General features: G+C 41.7%; 1 protein-coding gene across 1 annotated transcript in view; it reads left to right on the top strand.

The window, feature by feature from the left end:
* The first annotated feature begins 3,711 nt into the window (after positions 1-3,711).
* NETO1 (neuropilin and tolloid like 1) overlaps positions 3,712-12,347 on the top strand; it is a 62,316-nt gene continuing 53,680 nt past the window's right edge. The window contains exons 1-3 of the mRNA XM_005517301.2: positions 3,712-4,000; positions 7,564-7,617; positions 9,186-9,323. Coding sequence (XP_005517358.1) covers positions 3,973-4,000; positions 7,564-7,617; positions 9,186-9,323 — 220 coding nt within the window. The 5' untranslated portion in view covers positions 3,712-3,972. The remainder of the gene's footprint in view (positions 4,001-7,563; positions 7,618-9,185; positions 9,324-12,347) is intronic.

Below are 12,347 nucleotides of genomic sequence, written 5' to 3'. Positions count from 1 at the left end.
CTAAAAGTGCAGTCATCATTCCATGTAATAAAATAAGCCAATGTCCTTACCCTAAGAAAAATGCAAAACCTAACAATCCTCTTAAACTCACTTAAAAATCAATAGGACTCTTACCAAGTAAATCCAAAGACTTCTTAACACTACTAAGATGTCATTTGACATAATTGTTTATGGTTATTAGGCTTTCCCATTTTTAAAAAATATTTCATGTTTTATTAAATGTCAGTCCTTCCTTTTTTAGTTTACTGCCTAGTAGAATTGTAAAGTTCTGACAATCAGCTATTAAGGATCTAAAAATCTAAGCTTATAAAAATTTAGCTATAGAATTCCAGGGTAATGGAAGATGTGCCTAAGAGAATGAGCTACTACCTTACTAGAAAGAGCATTTACCAAAACTCATATAAAGAGATCTTGCAACAAAATGAGAAATACAGAAAAAAAAAAAAAAAAAAGTTGGTGGTGAAGATTTTGATAGTTGTATGAAGTTCAAAATTTCAAACTCTCTACAGAAGTGATATCTATTGAGGCAGAAAGTAATTTTGACCAGTCTCTAAATTGCAGACTCTGGGTACTTGCTTATAAACACTTTTGCATAAGCTTTTAGCATTCAACAATACAGATCCTGAGCTATCTCCTTAAGGTCTCATTGCTAATGGGAACATGCAGTGGCCATTGTGGTCATGCCTCATTTATTTTGTGGATGTCTCCCTCCATAATGATGGTTACTGATTACATTTTTGCATAAATACACTTGGTATGTAGCACTTTCTGTTCCTCAATACAATTGCAGTGATGCCCTTAAAATTTTGAGTGACAATAAAAGATCGAGGAATTTTAAAACTGAAAACACTCAATTTCAGGAAAGGAAAAATGTGAAGCTTGCTGTTATATGATGTGACACAGCACATTTCCCAGAACAGCAAAATCAGCTGTTTTGTGCCTACTTGTTCCATTACCTTTTTTTTTTAAGTAACTATAACTTGAAACTTAGCCATATGGATGTCTGCATCATCCTGCAGAAGAAACATCTGATTGTCTGTAAACATTTGTATGACTGTTTTCAACACTACCCTTTTTCTGTTACTTTACTGCTGCTTGACTAAGGTAGACTGCACATCTGTATAGAAGTTTATTCTATAGATAAATCAGGTGTCTTTCAATTACTCTACAAACAAAGTTCTGTAACTCAATGTGGAGGAGAATAAGGAAGGTCAGAGAAAGTGCTGAGAGGGTTAGAAAGCAGGGAAGGACAGTTTATTAAGATTAACAGCTGCAAACTTGATGATGCTAATGGCAAGACGGATTACACAAAACAGGTGAATCCTTTCTCGAAGTCTTAAATCTTCTATATTCCTTATTATAAGGAGCTTACTCATAGGCCTGTAGCAAAACCCTGTGCCCTTCTCACCCAGCAGGATTTTTAGGTGCTCAGTCAAGCTGGCTGGGCTGACGGCTGGCTGGTTGAATGGGTGAATCCTGCTAGCCAAGATCACCTCAGACTTACCCTAACGTGCCCGCTGTTGTTGCTGACTGCCTGCAGTTGTAACCACTGATGGCAGATACAGTCTTCATTTCAGAGTATGGGGCAGACAATCCACAGGCTAAAAAAAAAACAACCCCTGAGGCTTTTTATTTAAACATGGCTTATTATTGGGAAAAAACCGACCAACCAACCAACCAAATAAACACATGAATAAACAAATATTCAGCCTTCCTCATCATTCACCTTCCAGAACAGACACTGTGCTGCCCAGTGCTGTCCCAAAGACTACCTCACTAAAAGGTACCCTAAAGACAGTAGGCCTCCTGCCTACACCAGCACAGTCCCCAGCTGGCCGGCAGAGCCCGGGCTGGGGGACAGACCCGTCCGGCCGCAGAGGGCAGCCCGGCTCCGCGGGTGCGCACCGCCGCTGCGCGCCCTGCCGCGGAGCCGCCGGCACACAGCCTTCGGTGCCGTCCGACCTGCGCTCAGCACCCCCTCCCCGTGCTCTTCCGCACCCTCGCAAAGGAGGATCCCGGGCTGCATTTCATTTCTAATTGACTTACAACCTCCTCCCCAACACCCCCGCACCGCCTCCCCTCCTCTCCCCGCCCCGGCTGCGCTTCCAGACACACTTTTCTTGTTGCAAGCGGCGTGAGCATCAGGTGCGGGCAAGCAGGAGCGGCGCCGACTCCGCCTCCGAGATGCTGCTGCGGCGTGGGGAGCCCAGGGCAGGGGCTGCGGCTATCCCGGGTCCCCTGGCTCTGCCCCCATCCCCGCGGGGCTGGGCGGCTGTTCCCCAGCCTGGCCGCAACAGCGGTGCAGAGGAACCGGGGATCCCATCCTGCTAGCCCTGCACTTCTGTGACACAAATCATCCCTTCTCCTTGTCCCTCCCCGCCTCCCCAGGCTCGCGCTTCGCTCCCTGTCCTTTCTTGCCGCCCTCCCTTCGGCCGGGCCGGGAGTGCCGGGGCCGAGGCGCTGCGGGATTCAGGTGCCGGCTGCCGCGGCTCTGCAGGGCCGGCTCCCGAGGCCAAGAGGGGACACAGCCCTTTTTGTTCACCCACTCCTCCTAGCCTCTTGTTTTCCATTGAGACCATTTCAGGTCCTCTCAATACTCTTATTATTAATATGTTTTCTCTACTGTATTCTCCCCTCTCCCTTCTCGCCCAGACCGCTAGCCCTCCGCAATCTCGTCAAAGGGATGGGTGTTTGGGGTGGGATGCAGCTGGGGAGGAAGATAAGTCCTAGACGCGGGGGGAGGGCGGGAGAGAAAGGGAGAGATTTTGCAGTCGTCTCTGGGCTGATTGGAAGAGGTAATCATTGTATCTGCGGCCGGAGGATTAGCAGATAAACTTTTATTGCTCCCTTTTGTGCGTGTGTATGTGCGTGTCTTTGTGCGTGAGTGGGTGTGGGTGTGTAGAGGAAGAAGTCGCCTCTCAAGGGGGAAAATCTTTTCAATTTCCCTTTGGCAGGTGCAGGTCAAGGAGGAACTCACGAGCATTTTGTCTGATCCATGAACTGATTAGAAGAGGGGAAGCGATCCCTCTCCTCTTACCCTTCCTTTCCCAGTTTTGGAATCATTCCTTCCCCACCACCGCCACCCTCCCGTCCTTCCCTCCTCTTCCCTTTCCCCTTCACTGAATGAATGGAAGAGTCTCCACGGTTTTCTTCTGCTTCTCGCCCTGGACTGGAGAAGTGAGGGGGCATCTATCTATCCTCATCCATCTTTTTCTCGCTCCATCCATTCCCGAGGGGATTTCAGACCGTGCAATGTGTTTTCAGCCTCTTGCCGCCGCTACCACTTGATACTCTGTTACGCGCTGGGAGAGGGTTTTGCAAAAATGGATTTATTCGATTTTAAAGGAATTTTTCTATAATAAGGTTCTCATTGCACACAAATATGACTAAATCCCCTATTTGGTAAATCTTTCTCTACCCCACCCCTCCTCTTTGGGTTCCCTCCCGCCCGCCCCCACCCCTTCAGAGGAGCAAGCACAGGGAGCTGATGACGGACCCATTAATCCCTTCTTCAATGCATCAAAAGAAGCCGAAGGGCTGGAAGTCGCTGGGCTCGGAGTCCTGCAGGAAATGCTTCGATCTGCTCTTGGTTCTGTATGAAACTGGTGACTAGGGGCTCGGCTCGCTCCGCCGCCGCCCGCCGGCACCTGGATGCGCGGGCCGCCGCCGCCGCCGCCGCCTTGCCCGCCGCCGCCGCCGCGATGCACCGCTCGTGGCGGTGCTGGTGATCGCTCGGGTGTGATGGGATTGAGCCGGCGGTGATCATTTGAAGGCGGTGAGGGAGAGCGCGGGAGAGGAAGGGCTGCTCCGCTCTGCTGTGTGTGGGCTTCGGGATTTTTTCTTGCTTTTTTTTTTTTTTTTTTCTTCTTCTTCTTCTTCTTTTCCTACTTCCATCCTCTCCCCGCCACTGGAAGTCCTCCCGTATCTAAATGGAATTAGTGGAGACCGAAGCCCCTTGTGTAAGGAACAGACATGACCCATGGGCGCAGCTTCTTTCACAGTGAGTATCTGTCTCCCCCTTCCCACTCCCACCCCCGGCCGCACACGGGCTCCTGCCCTCCGCCGCCTTCCTGGAGTAACGGGACCCCCGGGCTCCCGCGGAGTGGGGGCGAGCTACCCCCACGCACACACCGCATCCTCTCCCCCAGCACGCTGCGGTGCACCGGAGAGGAGCCGGTGTCTGCCAGCGCCGTGGGGCGGGCGGCGGGGCACGCTCCCGGGGGCTGGAGGCTTTCACCTGGGCGAGACGCGTCTGGTGGCTTTTGCCACGCCGGGAGAGAGCAGAGGGGAGCTGCCCCCGCCGTCGGCGGAGGTGCCGTGGGGCCCCGGCCGTGGCTCGAAGCCAGGGTGAGGGGGCGCGGGGCAGCGGCGGGGGCGGCCACACCGGGCACGGATCCCGGAGAGCTGCGGGGCGGGGGCGGCGCCTTCGGCTGAAATCCACCAGGATTAGCAAGGAGACACCGAAATATATCACCTACTCCTCCAAGACCTTAGGGGCCTCAAGCTGCGCGGTGGGACCCCCTCTCCTGTCTCCGTTTTGCAGAGGGTCCCTGCTCTAAAGAGGCTTGACTGGCCATAGTTCCTCCCAGCACTTCTCTGTGAGCCCACACCTGTACAATAGCGCTATGGCCAGGTATTGCTTGTCCAACAACTCTTCGCTAGGCTAAGCCACATCTGTGCCAAATCACAGCCTCCTAAAAGCCTGGCCAAGAGATAAATCACTTAATGTACAGCTTGTAATGAAAAAATGTACAGATCCAAAAAAGATGGAAAGATGCGTAATCAGAGTGGCACTAGAAAGCACGATTATAATTACACCCGTGATTAGGAGGGAAAGGGGGAGGAGGAAGACAATGAGAGTGCAACAAGAAATTTTGTGGAAACTTCTTTAAAATAATTCCCAGACTGGGATAATCACAATATTGTCGCTCTGCTGCCAACACTTCCCAAGTGACAATTTTCAATGAGTGAAGATTCCACGGTTCCTCTTTGGGGTCTTGTTTTTTTCCCCCTCTCTGAAAAGCAGTGTTCTTTTTCTGTGGCTTGAGAAAGAAAAGAGCATGAGAAATTCAAACCTGAAATTGGGCATCAGGGGTGCATTTGTGCAGAGGGATCATAGAATAAAATGGTCTGCCTTGTCTGCTTAAATAAAATGTATTTGTGTTGGCTTTTCCCAAGAAGACCACAATTTTAATTACTTTCTGGCAACTTGCATGCTTTGGTGCTGCTGTTAATAACACTAAATCAAGAGTCTTTCTCTTTTTTCTTTTCTTTTTTTTTAATATGGGAGAAGTGTTTCACTTTATCTATCCAAATGTTAGATATTACATGTCCAGAATAAAACCAAAACTCCAAAACACTTAGTTACTTAGTCTCTGCTTGTCTTTTAAACTCTATTATCAGGATTATTTCGACTGTTTATTAATAACAAACACTGATATAATGACATGTAAGTATAGCTCTATGCTCTGGGAAAACAGCTCTGTGATTTGGAAACCTCTTTTCTAGCAGTTACAGCTGGAACTGAAATAACCTGTGTTTTTTTGTCATCTTGCTAATAATATATTGTGACTTGGACCAACTCTTTACTTCTCTGAACTCCACTTTTTTCCATATAGAAAATTAGGGGAGACCTAATAGATAAAGACACTTGAAAAGAACCTGTAAGACTCTTACATGAATTGTTGTTAATTGCCTAAAAAGAAACACTTCTCACACAGGGTTTGTTTGGTCATCATGCTTCATTATTCTAGCTTCCACAAATTTGTGGGCAGATGGAACACCAGTAGCTGCTCCATATTTGAACACCAATCCACTTCAGACTATAAAGAAATTAGGTGTAGGCTGGTGAAGATTACAGGCATAGATGCATTATGATACCTGCATGAAAAACAGCTAAAGTAAACAAGTAACTCAGTAAAGAGGTGATTCCTGCCTTGACTTTGGATTTTGACACAGTCATCTGGCAGAGTCCCAGCTAGCATGTATTTCCAGAATTTATCCCTCAGGAGAGTAAGGGCATGAACGACTAGGTAGCATTCAGATCTGAGCAGAAGGTGTAGTGTTCTCACTGAATGCCCATGATACACAAGAGTTTCCACTGTCAGTGCTGCCAACATCTGTCTCTAGGGGCTGTGATCCTGACCAAGAAATAGTGAATTTGCTGCCAAGCCTTCATTTTCCCAGAATTTCAATCTTACCCTGCTTAACAGGGAAGTCATCATCCATGCCTCACACTCTCTGTCACAGGGGAAAGGTCAAAGACATAGAAATAGGGATTCTCAGTAGCCATCAGAATGCTGGAAATATGGAGACTGGCTTCCTCTGGGGTGAAATTTACACACAAATTGCAATAAAAAAGGTGAAAATGTTGAAAGCCCCCTCTCAGAAAGGCTCATACTTACTAGCCCATGGCAGCTTTTGGTGTCCCTTGGAGAAAATAAGAAAAAATACCATTCAATTACCTTTATTAATTGATCAGTTCCTCATAGTCATCAACAAAATGGTAGCTGACATCCAAAATGCTGTGAATAAGCACGCAACTTTATTTCCACCTTAAGGTCAGTGCAGCCTGGGCACTGTGTTTGGGCCTAATGCCAAACTAGCCGGGGCAAAGCCCTAAGCACTCCAAGAACTGATGGATCTGTTCTCTTCTGCTCTTGCTATTCCACTTCCTCTGATAGCCAAAGAAGATATGAGTGATGACAAGAAAATAATTGTGTGATTTCTTCATCAGGTAGCTAGCTAGTCACTTTGATTTTCCAAATTAGTCCCATTATGACTGTACTAAGGCTTTTCCCCTTAACATTTTCTAGTCAAACTGTTATGTTTGGAAGTTCCCAGAAACCCAGTAATTATCTCCAGGTCAAAGTCCATTTCAGAAAGGTTGCATTTGTTTCCAAGAGACACAGTTGTCCTGTCATGGTTGGAGAGAGTAGATACCTGTTTGTAAAATGGGCTGCAGATTCACTGCAGCAAAAAAGCAACACCCTCTAGACAAGTCCAACTAGATTAATGAGATTGTTAAGCACACACAATAATTTACTTCACTAGAGATTTGCAAATGCTTTGATGGATGTGAAGAACCCAACCCCTCACTTCTTTCCTACTCCCAGTACTCATTTTCAAATTTTATTATGCCATAGTGAGAGACATTAGTATATACAGTGGCACTGAAATTTAGACTCCCTTTGTTAAAAGCAGCCACTTTTCTGTTACTGACACAAACTATTATTATATAAATATGTATTGGTAAAAATGTTTTCTCTAATATTAAAGAAAAAGGAAAAAAATAGGATGAGAACATCAGTGCCTGTGGATTTTGTTCTAAACCCAAAAGATCTCCTCTTTATTTGCATACATTTGCAAAGATAAGTACTTACAAGAACAGGCCATGAAGAAATTTGTTTATACAATATGTACAATTAAAAGATGCAAGTAAACATGAAACTTTTTCTTTACAGTAATCCTATTTCATTTGTATTCTTGTGTGATATATGAGCACAAGTGATTTGGTTGCAGAAACTATCACTCTGTGGTATTTAATGCATATTTCTCTTTCAGTTGTAGCAAGTCTAATCATCCTACATTTGTCTGGGGCCACCAAAAAAGGAACAGGTAAGTAAACTTCAGATATTTTTTGTCAGATAATTTATTAGAGAGCAAAATATGGATTTGAGTTTTTAGTTTAGTTTTTGAAATTTTAGTAGCTCATTTATTTCTAGTGTCTGCCCTTTGTCCATTTTTTTTTGAGTATTCACATGTCTGTATACACAAAAGTCCAGGGGTGCTCATCAGGCTCAGGCTGACTCTAAAGACTATAAAAAACTCCCACTTTCAAATTGGGAAGTCCAGTTTGGGCACTTACCTACACTTAAAATCTTTTCTTCTTGTTGAAGTATAATTAAAAACCTGAAATTTGGTATCATGAGTGCATTTGTGCGGGGGGAGTATAGAGAGATTCTTGAAAGGCTTGGATACTCAGTGTGAGGAGAGCCTAGCAGGGAATGCTGCTAAGCACAGTGTGTGTCTGAACCTGTGTCTGAATGCACAGCCCCTGCAGGCCAGAATTCATTGTAGGAAATAAGGCCCCATGTCATTCTCTGCCTGGACACAGACCAGGGTGAAAAGGAAATGCTTGCAGAGTATAAGTCAGATCTCAGACAGTTAATATCATCCTTGGAAGGTGCTTCCTTGATTTCCTTGATTTTCTCCATTGATCCTAAGAGGGAGCCTCAAACACCTTTACTCTATACAATTCTTTGATTATTAGATCATAATAATCAACAAACCTCACCCAGAGCAACACCAGTCTAGAACCTACTATCCTTCCTTTTAATAGCAGTCTAGATACATTTCCTTCTGAAGAATCTAGCTCACTTTAGCCTACTTGTCAAAGCAAGATGCTCAGGAAGGGATCTGATCTGATCTGATCCCTGATCTTCAGCTCGAACTAGCCCAAACCTTTGACTCCAGTCCCTCCACCAGATAGCAGAAAGAAATGCAAGAGATTCAGGGCTAGGAAGATAACAGATGAGAAGATCTGACTCTCCCTTTCCATGATTCACTTAGAAGAAGGAAAGTTCTGGACTGTGATTCCTGGCCTCAGAGCTATTTATTAATTTTACAGCAAACAGTGAGATAAAAATAATGTATGAACCAGATTCCAGGAATTCCCCTGTCTACCTCAGTCCAGTGAATATAGACTAAATATGCTGCAGATTTAAAACAACTGCTATATACCATCATAATTCTCTGAGTTATTTCCTTGATTTCGTGACTGATATATTCCTGTACTATGGCACGAAGCTTGCTGAAAGAGCACATGCTTGAGCTTTTTGAGATGTATGAGTGGGAAATTCATGCCTTCCAATTCTCAAGCACGTGCTTTCCCTAGAAGGTTATTATTTTAAAAGCAATGCAAATTTATTTTCCCCCAGACATCCCAACCTCTCCTCTGCTTTGAAAAAAAAATGTTTTGAGTAAGGATTATAAGTTTGTACCCCTAAAAAGCAGCCTTTTTTTCCCCCTAGATCAATAATCATACTCAGTCTCAACAGAGAAAAGTTTGAGGCCACTGACAGAAAAGAGGCTGTTTTATTTATCCTATTAGAGAGTTCTAAGTGTCACGTGGATGTAATAATTTGTGAGATAATTATATCATGTTTTATGTCATCATTTCACAGAAAAGCAAACTACTTCCGAAGGACAGAGACCAGTGCAGTGTGGAACTTGGACAAAATATGCAGAAGGAGGCATCTTCACTTCTCCAAATTACCCCAACAAGTATCCTCCGGACAGAGAGTGTGTCTACATTATAGAAGGTGACTGAAAGAAGAATCTTTATATTTTGCCATCAACTGTATTAAAAAAAAAAAAATAGGTTTTATTATATTGGAAGAGTAGGTAAAGTCATGGTAGTAAATCTTTTCAAGACAAAAGATCTAGAGAGCCTCTTGATTTCTATCTTGATATAACTCATAAATTAGTTTAGGTGGTAAGTATGCATGATTCAAACAGTATCATTTGTTACAGGACATTTTGAAAATGTATAGAACTTAAAATGCTGTAATGTGACAGAAGAAAGGATATTTTAAAATGAGTAGTAGAGGTGAACATAGGAAACAAAAATGTATTTGACTTTCATGCAAACATTTTAAACTTAGAATAACTGAACCAAAGATGACAGGCTTAGCTAGGCAAAGTACAGTAAAACTCCATATACTGAGTGTTAAAATTATTTTCCATCCAGTTGTTTATAAGAAATGAAAATGAAAAAAACCAACCTACAAAATAAAACTAGAAAAGAATAAATATTAGCACAAAACAGCTCTAAAACTTAGTTTTTAAAGAGTATACAATTGTAGGCACAGAAGTGATTTCAGAAAATCTAAGGATGTATTACAAATGATGCGGTATCTTTTCATTAGTCTTAGTAAAATGGATGTTGGAGAGATTGCTGTAACAATGAATCTATGGAAGGTAATAGAGATTAGGTCCTGTCAGAGCTCAGAAAAGATGAATCAGGTACTGTATAGTAAGTCCCTGGAGTCAAAGTTCCTTTCAGGCGTTGTGAATACATGTAGAATAGTGATGGTCTTCTATCCATGCTTCATTTAGAGAAATATTAATTAATTTATGATGGAACAAGGAATTACAGAAATAATTATTTTATGACAGATGCAGATAGTACAAAGATGTATTTCCAAAGATCCATAGCTGATTTAAATTTAATTAGATGTTCTAGACCCACACACGCTATGTAGTTTTAGAAAGTCAAAAGTTACAGCAAAATGACTGAATTCCACTTTGGTGCTAGATAACTTGAATGAAGTCAGAAGAGGTGATTATAAATAATGTAGTCAAACAAACTCTTAAAATAAAATTTATGATAGTCTGTCTTTGTATATGTCTGAAATTTAGGCAGAAATATGGTAAATATTTTAATTCTGTCATAGTTTATTTATTTGTTTAAAATAATATTTTTTTAAGAAGATAAATGTATAGGTTCAAAATGTATAACTAACTTAGCATTATTTTTATCTGGTTACACTTATGTTTCTAGATCCGTGTCTTTTTGCATATATTGATCAAATTATTTAACACAGTCCTGTGAGACTGGGAAGAAGCAAGCCTGTTTTATCTTCAAAGATCTGAAACACGGGATGTTTTATCAATAAGGTGAAATGATGTAGAAAATAACCCAACATTTTTGTAAAATTTAGTCACATATCTCAGGTTTTGAGATGTTCTTCCTCACAGTAAGAAGGTGCTTGAAAGTCCAATATTGTAAAGACCAATATTGTAAAGACTTTTGTCTTTATTATAGTAATTAAGTACTTACAAAAATATAGTTAGTATGTCGAAAGATGCAAAATACACTGTTGAAATAATGTGATTTAAAATGCCTTAAAATGGAAATGCCTAAGAACAATTTAAGAAGGAAAGATTTAATCAACCAGCTTCTGTGAAAAAGATTAAATTCCACCTTGACAAGTTCAGAACAATGTAGAGAGAAAAGACTAAACTCAACAGATATCTTGTTAAAATTATTGGAAAATTCAATCTTGTAAACTCTAGCTGAAAATAATTTTTTTTATGGCACGGGTATTTTCTTCTGCCCATACAGCCTAATCAACAGTTTGGATTGCAGCTGGTCATTTTAAAATCCACAATGAACCATAAGCATTACACAACATTTTCAGCTTTGATCTCTCCATGTCTATTTCTGTCTTCTAAAACAATCATAGTCATGTCTGTCTGGAAAATGCCACAAAAATAAGCAGAGATATAGGAAGATATCTGAGAAATAATATTTTAAAATGTGGCAAACTTAAAAAAAGGCAAAAGAACAGTTGAAGGCCAACAAAAACTTTTTTTGTAATTAGATTAAATTATTTGTCCATATTTATTCTTTTTGCTACATATAAATGACAGAAAATGATAAAGTAGTCTAGAAAGTATCAACTTTTCTGCAAATCTTTTATATTCTGTGAAAATATTCTGTGTCTGAATCCTTTTGAATGTCAAGAACCAAACTAGAGGGATTGTTGATATGGTCTATAATATCATGCCCCCATCACTATCTCCCTGTGGTATGTCTCAGGGAGTTCAGCATGCCAGGACTGTATATACCATACTCAAAGCTGTATGATGTGAGTATAAATACATATATGAATCATTAGGTTCTTTCCTGGCTCCTTGCATTCATTCCTTCATTTGTTTGCAATCAAACATAGCCTTAGGGCAAATTCAAACACAATTCCTGGTGACTTTAAGGGTCTTTACTGAGGACTCCAGCTTGTAGTGTGTTGTAAACATTTGAATTTCATCTCGATATTTTTTCCCTCCACATTGTAGCTCAACTTATATGTATGCAGGCCTTTTATCATGTCAAAATTACTTTGGTGAAATGAAGAAGCTGGAAAAAGTTGCCATGATCACAGACTGTGAATTTCTGAAAGGGAAGGGGATTTTTTGGTTGCAGAGGCTTCTAAAAGTCAAAGACATAAGCAAATCAAAGAGCTGGAAGTTTCTTAGATGATTCTGCTTTTTTTCTCTCTTTTTTAAAATTTTATTTTCTTTATTTATTTTTAAAATTCTATTTTAGTAGTAATTATAACCAACTCTTGGGACAACTAGGGATTTTAAAGTCCAGGTTAATGCTTTTCTAAAAGAAATCATTTAAGTCATCTAGAAATCATGGACTCTGTACAAAAATTGTTATGCTCTGGAGGAGTGTCTCAAGTGAGGCTTGGAGGAGGTGGATACAACTCCCCAAGGAGCTTCTGATGAATCCCATCTTGCCTTTCAAAATGCAATGAGAATTTTCTCTTTTTGTTTGGGTT

The sequence above is a fragment of the Pseudopodoces humilis genome, chromosome 1 (genome assembly GCF_049639895.1).
Source record: "Pseudopodoces humilis isolate 2021_Gansu_Grassland_sample_001 chromosome 1, ASM4963989v1, whole genome shotgun sequence".
Taxonomy (NCBI): domain Eukaryota; kingdom Metazoa; phylum Chordata; class Aves; order Passeriformes; family Paridae; genus Pseudopodoces; species Pseudopodoces humilis.
The sequence above is the reverse complement of the archived record's forward strand: the minus strand, read 5'-3'. Positions and strand labels throughout refer to the sequence as shown.